The sequence below is a fragment of the Marmota flaviventris genome, chromosome 14, assembly GCF_047511675.1.
Source record: "Marmota flaviventris isolate mMarFla1 chromosome 14, mMarFla1.hap1, whole genome shotgun sequence".
Classification (NCBI taxonomy): Eukaryota; Metazoa; Chordata; class Mammalia; order Rodentia; family Sciuridae; genus Marmota; species Marmota flaviventris.
The window spans coordinates 98,409,198-98,425,729 of record NC_092511.1 but is presented as its reverse complement, the minus strand read 5'-3'; the positions used below and the strand labels follow the sequence as shown (position 1 = coordinate 98,425,729).

Genomic DNA, 16,532 nt, shown 5'->3' with positions numbered 1-16,532 from the left:
TATTCTACTGAAAGTGAAGGTAGCTGGTAGATATTTCCCAAATACACAATACTATCTTATGGAGGACAAAGGCTGTTAATGATACTTTTCTACACTTTATTATATTACTCTTCTTAATGATGTACTCCTCTTGGATACTGTGGTCTCTACAAGAACTTGGATACTATTCTCAAGGTAATTTTTTCTTTCCTTTTTTTGAAGTAATATACATATATATTTTTTTGAATTTATGGTGACTTTGGACTTACTAATCTGCTACACTCCTGATGTACTTATTTTACCTTAATTTCATGTTATGTATGTAAAATATATTTATCCCAGTCTAATAGGTATTGTTTTTTTTTATTTTTGTTTATTCAGCCATGACTCCTAATCATATCCAAGAATATTCACCAGAAAAGGCCCTAAAACATATATTTCATGAAGTGATAAGTGCAAAATATAGAAGTTGTGATCTTGACTATTTCCCACAAAAGAAAATATGGAGAACTACAAGTGAGAGTGAATACCAGAAATCATATGAAAAATCAGGCCTTGTTCATCACCAGAGAATTCATAGTGGAGAGAAGCCCTACAAACATAAAGAATGTTGCAAAGCTTTTAGTAAAAAAAAAGGTCTTATTTACCACAGAGGAACCTACAATGGAGAGAAGCCCTACAAATGTAAAGAATGTTGCAAAGCTTTTGGTAAAAAATCAGACCTTATTCGCCACATCAGAACTCACACTGGAGAGAAGCCCTACAAATGTAAAGATTGTGGCAAAGCTTTTGGTCAAAAATCAGACCTTATTCGCCACATCAGAACTCACACTGGAGAGAAGCTCTACAAATGTAAAGATTGTGGCAAAGCTTTTGGTCAAAAATCAGACCTTATTCGCCACATCAGAACTCACACTGGAGAGAAGCCCTACAAATGTAACGAATGTGACAAAGCTTTTGGTCAAAAATCAAACCTTATTTCCCACAGCAGAACTCACACTGGAGAGAAGCCCTACAAACGTAAAGATTGTGGCAAAGCTTTTGGTCAAAAATCAAACCTTATTTACCACAGGAGAACTCACACTGGAGAGAAGCCCTACAAATGTAAAGATTGTGGCAAAGCTTTTGGTCAAAAATCAGACCTTATTTACCATAGAAGAACTCACACTGGAGAGAAGCCCTACAAATGTACAGATTGTGGCAAAGCTTTTGGTCACAAATCAAACCTTATTTCCCACAGGAGAACTCACACTGGAGAGAAGCCCTACAAATGTAACCAATGTGGCAAAGCTTTTGGTCAAAAATCAAACCTTATTTACCACAGCAGAACTCACACTGGAGAGAAGCCCTACAAATGTAAAGATTGTGGCAAAGCTTTTGGTCGAAAATCAGACCTTATTTACCATAGAAGAACTCACACTGGAGAGAAGCCCTACAAATGTACAGATTGTGGCAAAGCTTTTGGTCACAAATCAAACCTTATTTCCCACAGGAGAACTCACACTGGAGAGAAGCCCTACAAATGTAACGAATGTGACAAAGCTTTTGGTCAAAAATCAAACCTTATTTACCACAGCAGAACTCACACTGGAGAGAAGCCCTACAAATGTAAAGATTGTGGCAAAGCTTTTGGTCAAAAATCAGACCTTATTTACCATAGAAGAACTCACACTGGAGAGAAGCCCTACAAATGTAAAGATTGTGGCAAAGCTTTTGGTCACAAATCAAACCTTATTTCCCACAGGAGAACTCACACTGGAGAGAAGCCCTACAAATGTAAAGATTGTGGCAAAGCTTTTGGTCGAAAATCACACCTTATTTGCCACAGGAGAACTCACACTGGAGAGAAGCCCTGCAAATGTACAGAATGTGGCAAAGCTTTTAGTAAAAAATCAAACCTTATTCGCCACAGAAGAAATCACAGTGGAGAGAAGCTCTACAGATATAAAGAATGTGGCAAAGCTTTTGGTCAAAAAATAGACCTTATTCACCACAGCAGAACTCACTGGAGAGAAGCCCTACAAATGTAAAGAATGTGGAAAAGCTTTTACTCAAAAAATATGCTTTATTTGCCACAGCAGAACTCACACTAGAGAGAAGCCTTACAAATGTAAAGAATGTGGCAAAGCATTCAGTCAAAAATCACACCTTATTTGCCACAACAGAACTCACACTGGAGAGAAGCCTTACAAATATAAGGAATGTGGCAAAGCTTTTAGCAATAAAACAGGACTTATTCACCACAACAGAACTCACACTGGAGAATAGCTCTACAAATGTGAATAATGTGGAAAAGCTTTTAATAAAAAATTAAACTTTATTCACCACAGAAGAAGACATGCTGGTGAATGTGAAATGTGAATAAAGTGATAATACTTTTAAGGAAAGACTAAACCTTGGAGCTGGGGTTGTGGTTCAGTGGTAGAGTGCTAGCCTCACATGTGTGAGATCCTGGGTTTTATCCTCAGCACCACATAAAAATAAATAAGTGAAATAAAGGTATTGTGTCCAACTACAACTAAAAAATAAACATTAAAAAAAGAAAGACTAAACCTTATTAACAACAGAATTTTTACAGAAAAGAACCCCTACAAATTGAAACAATGCAGCAAAGCTTTTAATAAGAAATCAATTCTTTTCACCACTAGGCTACTTATTCTGTAAAGAAGACATCTAAATGTAGAGAATGTAGAAAAATTTTAAATTATATAACATATATTACTAGACATCTGAGAAAACACACTGGAGAGAGCTCTACAAATGAGACCGTTGTACCATTACTCTAAGAAAGGGACAACATTTAATCCTCACCACAATAACCATAGTGTAGAGAAAGTTTTGAAATGTGAAAATTGACAATGTGACAATGCCTCCAAAATTTATTCACCAATACTCAGCACTTGTGGATACATACTGGTTAGAGAAAATACAAATGGAAAAAAAAATTGTAGCTACATGTTTATTAAACACTGCTTATTTTTGGAGAATTCATTGTGCCCAGAAAACTCTAAAAAGTTAAATAACATTTCCAAAATGTATTTAAATTTTAAATTCATTGAACATCCGAAAACTCATACTAGTAGTGAACATTAAACAGATTTTGTCCAAAATGTATGCCTTATATGACAATGAAAAATTTATAATAAATGTGAGAGTATAGTAAAGTTATTATCTATATATTACACTTTGATGTATATGAGAATCAGTAAAATACAGAACTCATTTAAGTTTAGAAAACAAATAGTTTTCTTTAACTTTTGCTTAAATTTATTAAGCATTATCAAGTTATTTTGTAGAAATATCAGTCATAAATATCATACATGCATAGTGAAGAAACCTGATCTTTGAAAGAATATAATTGTTTTTTTAAATTAAAAATTACTATTTTCACTTTTGAATACTGAGAAAAGAATTATATGAAATCTATTTTTGATGTTTAACACTGAAGTGTAATATTTTAAACTTTAATTTTTTTTTGGTATTTCAGTTTAAGTTTAGGTATTTTTATACACTGAGCCACATTCCTAAGTGCTCTCTCCACTTTTTCAAATTTTGAGACTGTCTTGCTAAGTTGCTTAAAACCACACTAAGTTGCTGAGGCTGAATTTAGACTTATGAAATTACTCAGCTTCCCAGTTTGCTTGGATTACAAGCATAGACCCTCATGTCAGGTTTACAGTGCATTTTTTAACCTATATTTACCTTATGTATGCAATATGTCTTTATAACTGAATATTTGTTTATATGTTAACACTCAACCTGTTGTTAAATGACAGACATCATAGTGTTCCACTTGACTAAATGTTCTATGTAACAGTAAAACATACTGTTGAGTGAATAATACTCTAGCATCTGTTAATACTTTTACACATTTTAATCAAACTTAATGTGGAATACAATTTACATAAGTCAGATCATTATTTTTTTCTGTTTGTATTTATGGTGAAATTAAGAGTTATAAGAAGGATATAGATATAGGAAAATAAGCCCCAGGTTTTCATATCTTGATTTATAAATTTTAACTTTTTAACATTTTAACGTTTCCTAGTGATTTTAATAGATTGAAATTCAACAAACTTAAGGGTAGCTCTTACAGGAGAGAAGAGCTTTATCTTTCTTGTGTGCATAATGGCCTTCTAGACTTCATCCTCATTGGAGACATTTCATTTTTCTGTGAATGAGGTCAATGATCAGTGTTTTCATGTACATTAGTAAATTCTGACATCTTTGTTATTCTATAGGTACTGTTATTTCAGGGCAGGAATTGGAGAAATGGATGTGGAGTCACGGTTGAGTGAGGCCTTATACTTATGACAAAATAATCAATGAGCTATGTTTCATAGTCTCATTTTCTGAGGACCAAGTAGTAAGAGGTAAACTGAGAAGGTTGTTTGTAAAGATTAAGTTTCTTATCATAAAATGTTGGCTTTTCAGGTACAATAGGGTAAAAGCTTCTTTTACACAGAATCCATACAAAAATCATATTGAACATCATTCACAATTTTATTAACATTACATATAATTCATGAAGACCTGAGTTTACAGCAACATATGCCTAGGAACAAGGTCTAGGGACATTGTACACTCTCCAATATAGACATATTTATACCAATTTAATTATACATGAAACTACACTAAATGAGAAGAAAAATCAATTGGATCAACACACAACAATATAGAAATAAAAACTTGTAAAGACTTAAGCAAGAGACCAATAGTGGATGAAGTGTGGTTTCCAAATGCTAAGGGAAAAATGGACATATAATCAGTTAAAGGTAATTGAAGAAAGATAAGTTACCCACTTTGAGTTACAACAGCATTTGAAAGAAAAAGAGTCACAAAGAAAGCAAAGATTATTCACCTCCATTTGTATGCTTTGTAATATTTTCCAAAAATTTTCTGCATATTTTATTGCAGTGAAATTGAGAAACAATCCAGAAAGTTAAAAAAGACAAGTTGAATAGAAACATAGATTTTTAAGCATTGACAATGAATAATGTTAATTTTCACCATGATGGCATCTTACAGAGTGGATACACCATGCCAGAAATTCCTGTTCTTCAGCTCTTTAAACATCTTCTATTCCCCCTGATTTCTTTTTTTTTTTTAAATACTTATTTATTTATTTTTAGTTTTCGGCGGACACAACATCTTTGTTTTACGTGGTGCTGAGGATCGAACCCGGGCCGCACGCATGCCAGGCAAGCACGCTACCGCTTGAGCCACATCCCCAGCCCCCCCCTGATTTCTTGACAATGTTTATCATTTTTAATGTTTTGACTTTCCCAGAATGTCATACATTTGGAATTATACAAATATGACATTTCAGACAATATATTATTTCTGGAATATATATATTTATGATGTCTCCATGTTTTTTTCATGTGTGATAGTAAATTTTATTTTTTGAAAAATTTTGAATAACCCTCCAGTGTATAGATTTATCGCAGTGTTTACGTTAATAACAGATAAATAGCTACTGAAGTCTCTCTTAGGTGCTTCCTGTTCTTGGTAATCATGAAGGAAGAAGCTGTGGATATCTGTATGTGGGTTTTGTGTGGACATAACTTTCAATTCCATTGAATTAACACTGAGAAATACAATTAGTGGGCCATATTTAGTGTACACTGAACTGTCTTCCAGAGTGGCTGTCCAATTTTGTTTTCCCAATGGCAATGTATAAGAGTTCTTCTTATTCCCCATCTTTGCCAGCTCTTAATATTGTCAAGTTTGAAATTTTGTAAACTTTTATAGGTGTGTTTAATTTGTAATTACTTAATAACATATAACATTCAGCATCTTTTTCTATGCTTTCTAAATATATACTTGGTTTTTTGGAGGAATATATTTATTTCTTTCATTCAAATTTAAAACAATTTTATTAGGATAATACTAAAATACAATAAACTATACATACATAAGTCATAATTTGTCATGTTGGATATACCTTTTTACAGTGTAACAATGACCACAATCAAGTTTTTACTATCGATAGTTTATGCAGATGGTTCTTTGTGCCCTGTTGTAATTTCAACCTTTTGCTTCCTCCTCCCACCAGGGGAAAAAAAAAAAAAAAAAAAAAAACAAAACAAAACAACAACAACACTGACTGGCTTTATATTGAGATACATGATACAGTAATTGGAAATCACACAAATTAATTATCAGAGACTTAGTCTGCATAGATGGTGACCTTGGAACAATCAGTCATCCCTCAAACATGCTGTACTCATCTGTTAGATAAGAGATCTTCCAATCAGAACCCAAGATAGTGTAAAGATAAGAACAAAGTAAATAATGAATCAAGAATACTGCCTGACACAGAGAAGGCTCTTGATTTCTGGTATCCAGTGTTACCATCCATGCTTTTGTTTGGTGATGCAGAGTACATGTTGGAGACTATAACTCCATAGTTTCTTTCTTTTTATTTTATTTTATTTGTTTTTTTTTTTATATACATGATGATAGGAAATATTTGGTCATATTATGAATACATTGAGTAAAACTCATTGTATTTAGGATTCTATTTTTGTGGTTCTAAATAATGCAGTCACTCTGGTCATGTGTTCAAATACAAAGATAAGGAAGTTATGTCCAATTCCATAGTTTATTTCTGTCACTTCTACCTATAATTGTATAGACTTCAGTGTTTTCAAGGTTTTTTTTTTCTTATTGGTTTCATTGAGGTTGAATTCTCATAAAAGTGCCTATCAAAAAATAATTTAAGTAGTGACATTTACAATGTTGTGGTACAATTATGACAATTACCTTTTTTTAAGCATTTTAATCACTAAAAACAAACCATGTAATCTGTTAATCAACCACTCACTTACATACCTTCCAAGCCCTGGCAACCAACTCTCTCCTTTCTAACTCTATGATTTCCAATTTTTGGATATTTAATATAAATGTAGTACTAGCACAGGTGAAATTTCATGTTTGATTTTGTTTACTTTTCTTAATATTTTTGAGATTTGTCTACATGGTCACTTGTATCAGTACTTCATTTTTATGGCAGAGTAATATTGAAATATATATATATATATCTATCAATATATACATATATATGTATATATTTATATCAATATATCTATATGTATATGTGCTTACTCAGACATGGATATATATAAATACATAGACTCATTTGTCTATCATTCTTGACAGAAATTTGGATTTTCATATATTTCCTACTGGACATAGTGATGCCATTGATATTCATGTTCAAGTGTTTGAATATCTATTTTCAGTTCATTTGTAAATATAGCTAGGAATGAAATTGGTAAGTCATTTGGTAATTCTATGTTTAAAACTTTAGCAATCGTCAATTTTATTCCTATACCTACTATACCATTTTATATATTTAACAGAAGTGTGGGTAGCTTCCAATTGTTTCACATGTTGCCCAACACTTTTATTTTTAACATAATGAAGGCATTCTCTTGTTTATAAAGTACTCTTTCATGTTATTTGTTGGATTTCTGTTGTTCAGGTTGTTGTTGTAGTAGTTTTGGTGTAGGGAAGAGAACCTTAAGGGTGTCCACCAATGAGATACATCTCCTGCCTCTTTTGTTTACAAAGTCTCACTAAGTTACCCAAGGTTCCCACAGACCTGCAATACTCCTGCAGACTCCCGAGTAGTTTTGATATGAGCATGCACATATTAATAGACAAAAAAAGAAAGAAAAGCATTAATATTTCTCTAATAGAATTTCATTAAAAGAAATATCAGGAACTGTGATTCAGGAAGAGAAAAAAAAATCCACTTTTTATCAGAGGCTGTACTTTTGTCCAACCATGAAAATCAGTAGCCTTAGTTTACTCCATGTTGTCTTCTTCTCAGAAATGTCATATTAATTGAATTAAAGAAATATGCTTTGCATCTTATTCTAATGAAATCCCCTTTTACACAGAAAATCTTAATTAAGCTTCTCTACAAATATTCACCACAATTATTTTATGACTATGAGCAAAAGAAAATACAAAAGAGTTCAATGTAGTTAAGCTTCCTATTTCCTGTTGCTCTTTCTTACTGTGCCATGAGCCTGAAAGAGATCAATGTATCAGATGCTGAACACCTCTTTACTGGTTTTCCAAGATTTTTGAGCAATCTATTTTTGCAATGATATAATATACTTTGTGAATTTTTTTCAAGTGGGAAGTGTATTTGAAAAAGTGTGTTTTTATTGTAACAAAGTCTTTGTCTTTGGGCCAGAGATATTCACAGGGATATTTACATTTCAAAGACTAATTGGGCTCCATTGTAATGGTTCAAAAGGTTAGTGGGAAAAAGAGGGGTAAAGGAAGCTCTCTCTTTCTCGGGTACTGATTCTTGGGGGAAAAAAACTGTTTTTGAGGTTGTAATTTACCCAAAACAGGGAAAAATTTTTGTTGTGATGGGAACTTCTGTAGATTTTGAACCTCTGAGTACCTCTCCCTATAGACTGGTTTTAAAGTCCTAACACATCCTGAAAATGGTCTTTAGGCCAATTGATTGAGGAGAGTAAAAAGTTTTCTCTCTGAACCTGGCTGCAGCCAAATAAATCTACTTTCTGTTACTCCTCTGGTGTGTGACTTTGTCTCATTCTACTATACTGGCTTCTTTTACTTAGGAAATTGCATTTAAATTTTATTTTGGTTGTTGAGCTAATTAATAGACTACTCTTGTTGAATGGATTTATTTGAAAATACATATACTTTGCCATTAATTTGCTAAAGATTTTTTAGCAAATTTGCTATATTTCCATATATTCCATGTATTAATGCTATATTTAGCATTAATTTGCTATATATACTCCAATTTAAATTGTTGTTGAATAAATCTGCTGTGAATATTTGCATATGTAAAAGTGGCTTGCCCCATGCTTGGAATATAACCCTTGTCACTCTACCACTGAGGCTTTTAAAAAAAGAAAGGAGAAAAAGGACATCTCTCTCTCTCTCTCTCTCTCTCTCTCTCTCTCTCTCTCTCTCTCTCTCTCTCTCCTTTTTCATAACTAGGAACTATATTGCCTTTTCCCATCCACGAATCAGGCATCTTTGGGGACACATCCACCAGAGGAACCAAATAATTCAGATTTCAAAGATGGCCCCAGGAGATCTAAGTAATAGATATCTCCCAAATTAACAAGTGAACAGTTACTCTTATTTACAGGGAGTACCTGGCAGGCAGTCTTTGAATAGCTTATTTTGAAAATATTCTTTGTTCTGCCAGGAATGGTGACTCATGCCTATAATTCCAGTGGCTCAGGAAGATGAGGCAGGAGGATTGAGTTCAAAGCCAGCCTCAGCAAAAGCAAGGTGCTAAGCAATTCAGTGAGACTCTGTATCTTAATAAAAATTTAAAATAGAACTGGGAATTTTGTTCAGTGGTTTAATGCCTCTGAGTTCAATCCCCACTTCACAAACACACACATACACACACACACACACACACACACACACACACCAAAAAAAAAGATTATATTCCCTCGGATGAGCAGAATCAAAGCGTGAAACATAAACCAAGAAAATGAAGAAACTGTTGCTACATAAGGCAACATACCCTTGTAAGAGAGAGCAGCATAGACTGAGGTTTAATTGAATCCATAGCAAGAAGTCCTCCTCCTTCTTTGAATACATTGCAATGTGGCAAATACCTGTAATCTCAGCTATTTTTCAGATTGAGGCAGGAGAATCAAAAGTTTGATCCCATTCACTAGCAACCTCGGAAGAACCTAAGCAACTTACTGAGACCCTGTTTCAATAAATAAAGGATTGGGGGTGTGGCTCAATGGTTAATCACCACTGGGTATAATTTGTGGGCACAAAAGAAAAGAAAACAAGATTTGAACCCAATCCACTCAGATGTTTTAAAATTTTCAGAAAGTATACAAATTATATGTTGACATCTTTAGAATCATGATAGATGAAATTCTATTTATTTTAGAGAAGTTTTTCACAGCTGTTTATAAAGTTACTGGAAACTCTTTAATATATATTTTATATATTAATTTTATGGGGTACATTATGATAATTCAGTACATATATAGAAGTGGTAGTAATTATAGTAATAAGTATTTTCATCTCTTTAAATGTTAATTATCTTTATGTATTGCAAATTTATTTATTTGTTTGTTTATTTATTGGTGCTGGGTTTAGAACTCAGTTGCACTTAGCTACTGAGTCACAACTCCAGCCCACTTTGTTATTTTACTTAAAGACAGGGTTACTGAGGCTGATTTTGAACTGAAGATCTTCCTGCTTCAGTCTGTGAAGTCAGTGAGATTATAGGCATGTGCCACCTGCCAGGTGCAAATTATATTTTGAAACACATTTTAGGTTATTTTCAACAATAGTTATCCAACTGTGCCACAGAAGTATCAGGAGTGATTCCTCCATTTTGGTCTTTGTTCTCCTCAATGAACTAGTATTTATTTTCAGTGCATAAAAGCATGTTAATTTCTAAGTTGCAAGGAGGAGAAAATCACTGACAGATTCTTCATTAAGTCTCAATATAAAAGAGAAGATGATGCCACTAGAACATGATTCATCTTACTTCTGCCAGTCTCTTCAGCAGTTAAAATTGGGAAAACAATCACCTATACTGAAGAATCACTAGAAGGACTAAATTAGATAACTTCTATAATATGTTTAGCTTATTGAATAACAAAAGGAATTCATTATATTTATGTTAGTTTCTTTTGGTTTGTATTTTTATCCTAAAGGTACATCTGAAGTAATGTGGCAAGAGTAAATTCATTTTTAGAAATAAAATTGTGATGTAAATCAAAATAATAGGAAAAGCTACAGAAGATAGGTGTCATGGAGACAATTTGGAAGGCTGTCAGTAATAATATTTCAAATAACTGCAGTTGGATATGTTCCAAGAATGTCACCCAACAGTGTATAAACAAGGCATAAAATTTTTCAAACATGTGCAGGAAAGGAACAAACCATTCATCACCAACTGATTTATGACAAACCAAACCCAGAAAGATTAGCTGTCACAATTTAGATCAGAGAGAATCAATGATACTCTTAGGGATTAAATCTCTCTGATCCTAGCACTGTTGTAATATGATGACAAAGGACCACAAAATGGATGACAGTGGCAAGAGTCACTGCTATTTTTGTTGGGCACTGTCTACATGTCAGCTGTCTCCACATCATTTATTTAAAACTAATGGAAAATACTATAAGCAAGCTTCTATATTTACTGCTACCTTTTAGATAGAGAAAAAGGAACAGAAAATAAAAATAAGTAAATTTCCTCAGTCCTCATATAGCAAATTGTTCAAATCTTGATTATGACTTGAGAGAACACACATCTTTGGGTCCTTCATAGAAGACAAGTTGACTGTTTTCTCCTTTGTCATATAAAAAGCTATAATACAAAATTGCCTTTTCAATCTCCTATAAAACATGTTTCAAAATAAATGGGTAGACATATAGATAGATTCCCTTATCAATCAGAGAAAGAGAGAGGAAAAAGCATTTTCCAAAGTCCTTGTTATTATTTTCATAATTCAGTATTTGCCACTCACACCCCAGCCTCATTAAGCCTCCAGATTAGGATTCTTAAGCCATATTTATGATTAAATTATTGATATTTTCAAAGAATGGTGGCCAAACCATGCCCACTATACACTAGATAAAACTAGTTGCCAACTAGTTATTAATACACCAAAATATAAATAATTAAACTAGTATTCCAATTTTTCAGTAATTTAAAAATTACCAAAATAAATCCTATGAGTTGTATAATAATATGATTAGTACAAAATAACATTATCCTTTTGTTTGTTCCACCTAAATAAAAAAAAAAAAAAAAAAAAAAAACCTTTAATACATTATCTTGAAAACATACATGTTCAACTAATTGGTTATTTTTTCATTTATTTTTAATTTATTTCTTTCTAACACTGGAGATTGAACCCAGGGGTGCACTCTCACCAAGCTAGATCCTCAAAGTTTTATTTCAGTGAAACAGATGGAACCATTTTTGAGAAAGGATCTCACAGAGTTGCTGAGGCTGCTCTTGAACTTGCAATATTCCTGTTTAATGTCATTATGTCATTATGTCCTATTGTTTCAAATTAATGTTGTCCTCTGGTATGTATATAGCTCTGTATTACAAAAAGTACTGTGATTAAAATCTTTAATCAAGTGCCCCTGAATTCAACCCATGGTACAAGAATATAAATAAGTAAATATGTGTACTAATAGAGAATATTTTAGTGAAAATTATAGAAAAATTTTGATGTACTTTTCAAATTACATGGTTATTAAATAGAAGCACATAAAATTCAGTAACTTTTCCTTGATGACAAAAGTTCATTTTAAAAATTCTAGGTAATTTCAGGTTTCATAATACTTAATTCAAACCTTTCCCAAATGAGCAGAGTATTAGCTATTCAAAGCCAGGTCACTGTATCAAAATAACAGAGAAGCTAGTTAAAGAAGAAAAAATTTAGTTTGGCTATTGATTTCAGAGGTTATAGTTCATGGTCATAAAACTGAATTTCTTTGTTATAAGTTGAGGCAGAACATCATGGCAGAAGAATGTGGCACAGGAAAACCATTCACCTTGTAGCACTCCTCAGTGAAAGATTTTGTGATTCTTGTGGGTGGTCTGTTCACCTTTTGTTTTAAAATATAAAACTGTTACAGCACTGCCTCTTTTAGTAAGAAACTCAGATTTGGGGAAAATATCATAAATACATTTTTTGTTCAAAAATTCTATTTAAAGAATTATTTTGATGCAAGTGTCTTCAATTATTGAATATTAAAGATATTTTGTGCTTATTATTCACCAAAATTCTAAAGTATTTTTCAGATATTTATAAGCTTTCTTCTCTGCATTTTATCTCTTATAAAATATTTATATTTTAAGGGCACACTCCAAGAAAGAGAAATGAGAAGATACCACTTGAAGTTCAACACTGAATAACTTTGAATATTTACATATAAATTACAGAGAGAACCATTTGAGTTCAAATAGTAAATTTTAAAAAAATACTCTTCACTATCATTGTACATTTCAATATTAAAATTCTGTATGTCAGTTTAAAAATGTTTGAACTCGTGGTATTCACTTGAATATACACATATAAAAATATTTAATACAAAAAATATTCAGAACAATTGATAATACTTTAATTAATTGACATATAAGCATATTCTCTAATATTCTAGTTACATCAACTTCTGCTTCTGATTGCTGAAATGGCCCTTTTTATGACATTTCATAGTCAGCCCCATTAGCAGGCACTATTTGATGTGAAAAGTGGAATCTAAGAAAACACACTGAGAGTATTAAATATGCTTCTAGTCATTATGTATTGATTTCTTCCACAATTCTGAGATCTATATTTCTTCAAATATTTCACTAGTCAGCTCATGAAGAAATTTTTTTTTGACAAATTACTATTAACTAGGTAGAAATGTAGAATAAACTAGACATAATTTACAGCTGTGAGACAAAAACGATATATGTGGCAGTTTGCCAAAGAACACTTGGCATATTCAAAGACTAAAAATATGTAATATCCCAGAATGGTTGTTTTTCTTTATGTGACAGGGAACATTTTATTTTCATATTGTTTCAAAAAGACATTGAGATTTTTATGAAAAATATTTGTTATTTTCATATGGATTTTACTTGATTTTTTTTTCTTTTTTCCCATATGTCTTGTACACTGAGACGGTATTTGCTAGGGACAAACATGGTGAGATACAGACCAATCAATGGCATTTTGAACTAACGTTTAATAATACATTTCTGATGCATTTCAATTGTTTCCATTTTATATAATAGCATCATGCACATTCAGCATGAGAATAGATTGCTGCTTAAATTCGCTATTCATATTGTGTTAGGAACATTTAAATGATGTTGGGAAAATTATAACTTTAATGACAAAATCTCCCAGTATGTTGTTTGCATCTTTCCTGTGCTGCTGCTGCTGCTGCTACTAGTATCAACATGCTGACTTTAATTTGCATTGTCCATATAGTTTCTCAAAAGATAGGATACTTAGAATTGAGGAAATCACGTATGACTTGTTTGTTTTATACACTGATATAGACTCAATGAGATACTTTGGCATTATTAATGTATATTTTATCATAATTCTATTAAATCCCAATATGATGTACACTAACAAAATTTCTTATAGCTAAAGATTTCATTAACAGTGAGTGATAAGGCACCATAAGCTAGTATGTATTTCTAACTATTCATTTACTGAAATCCATTCATTCACAATATAGTGTTTAAAAAAAAAAACACATGTCAAAGTGCTTGTTTTTGAAAATCTGTTTAGTGAATTACTAACAATGCAGTATTTACTTGTTATCTATTATAAGTGGGTCATATTTTACCCACATAGTAAGATTGTTACAATATTCGATGAGTTATAGGGAAAACCAAAAAATGCCACATACCACATTTTACAGATTATTTAAAGCACTTATTCTTTCTTCATTCATTGTTTTTTTTAAAAAAATTATCAGGCATTTACTATAAGCTAATTGGCATGAAGTACATCCTAATTATTTCAGATATTTCAAAAAACTGCAAGACCTCATTTCAGAAGAGCATTGTAGATTTCAGAAGTAACTACTCTTCCTATAATGACTATTATATATAAAAAATCTGCTAAGTACGTGCGGTATGCAAAGATATTTGAGATGTATTACATAAATGCATAAGAAAAAATAGTACTATTTATCATGTTTGATAAATGAAGACAGATATCATACTAGCAGCTAAAATGGATTTTTTATTTATATGTGACAGTGGAATGCATTGTAATTATTATTACACATAGAGATAACAATTTTTTATATCTCTGTTTGGATAAAATTTATGTTCACACCAATTCATGTCTTTATACATGTACTTTGGATAATAATGATCATCATGTTCCAACATAATTTCTAACACCATGCACCCACCCTTCCCCTCTAACATCTCTGCCCTATTAAGAATTTATCTATTCCTTTCATGCTCCCTCTCCTTATTCCACTATGAATCAGCCTCCTTATATCAAAGTAAACATTTGGCATTTGGTTATATGGGATTTTCTAACTTAGCATTATATTCTCTAATTCCATCCATTTACTTGCAAGTGCCATGATTTTATTCTACTTTATTGCTGAAAAATATTCTCTTGTGTATACATGCAACATTTTAAAAAATCCATTCACCTAATGAAGGGCATCTGGGTTGGTTCCACAGTTTAGCTATTATGAATTGTGCTGCTATAAACATTGATGTGGCTGTGTCTGTGTAGTATGCTGTTTTTAAGTCCTTTAGGTATAGACCAAGGAGATGGAGAACTACATCAAATGGGGGTTTCATTAAATAGAAATTTAATGAAGAAAAGATAAATTGTGCACTGGTATTTTAAATAATCTAATAATAATGTTGACTATAATCTGTTTTTTCTGGGTCTTATTTCACCCTTTACTGCAATGACATATCAATTATATTTTGACTTAATTACCCCTATGATGTTAAAATAGGTAAAGTTAATTTATTGTGGTTTGAGATGTCAATTGGAAATATTGGCATTTAGTAGATAATTCCACAAATTTTCTGTTATGCTGTACTAAAAAGCTATTTCAGGTTTATTGAAAAAATTAGGTTTGTTTCCATGTAACAGTAGTTTCCAAATGTACAAATTACTAAGATAAATCTGGATGTGCTCAAGGAATCTGTAACACAGTATTTGCTAATATTTATGTTATAGTCTATATGAAATGTTGCTTCCATACACCCAAACTAGACCTCATTAAAATGTCATTTATTTAATCAGCATATCTTATTATAGATAAAGACTTTGGCATTTTTTCTCTCCTTTCTTCCCACCTACATCCTGGCTAATTTCCCATAGCAGTGTTTATGTTTGTTGATTCTCTCACAAACTTCAGAATAAACTGTAAGGTATCCATGACAATCTAGAAACAAACATATGTGTGATACTGTATAGATTAATATATAAAGAATTCCAAAAACTTGTTGATCTGGCCAAGAGATGATGTGGTAGCTATATACTGATCTAAAAACTGAAATTTAGGACAACTAATACTGAGAATCACTAACAAGTATGTAGCCACTGAAAGCAGATATTCTAAGTAGGAAGTTATTGGAAATGATATCCACTTCATCTTTTATATGAATATTTGCTCATTAAGAGGGTCACCATATTTTAACCAGGACACCTTTGAGGTATACATAGAGTATATTTCAAAAAGAGCATTTTCTTTATGTACCTAGGTATGATTTCCTAAATAACCTTTGAGTTTTTGCACTATCTACACCTTTTAATGCAACTAGTCCATTATTCTTGTCCTATTCTGCTGGGAGCCATTAGCCAAGTAGATATGACAATTTCCTTGCCAGCGTACCCCATGTTGCTGACATGTTGCAGTGACATTGAATGTAGGTGACCTTGCTCAAGGACCAAGGCAGATTAGGGTGTTCCCGGTTTTAAGATAATCGTGTTTAGGGCGTTCCCAGTTTAGGTTCCAGGTTTAAGGTTTAAGATTATTCCTGCTGGGAATAGGGC

The 16,532-nt window shown here is 32.1% G+C and overlaps 1 protein-coding gene across 1 annotated transcript in view; it reads left to right on the top strand.

Annotated features, from left to right (window-relative positions):
- Nucleotides 1-1,766, top strand: part of LOC139701728 (zinc finger protein 107-like) — a gene marked incomplete at its 3' end in the record, with an annotated part of 155,051 nt that extends 153,285 nt beyond the window's left edge. Inside the window, 1 exon segment of the mRNA XM_071601275.1 lies at nt 616-1,766. Coding sequence (XP_071457376.1) covers nt 616-1,766 — 1,151 coding nt within the window.
- Between the last annotated feature and the right edge of the window lie 14,766 nt (nt 1,767-16,532).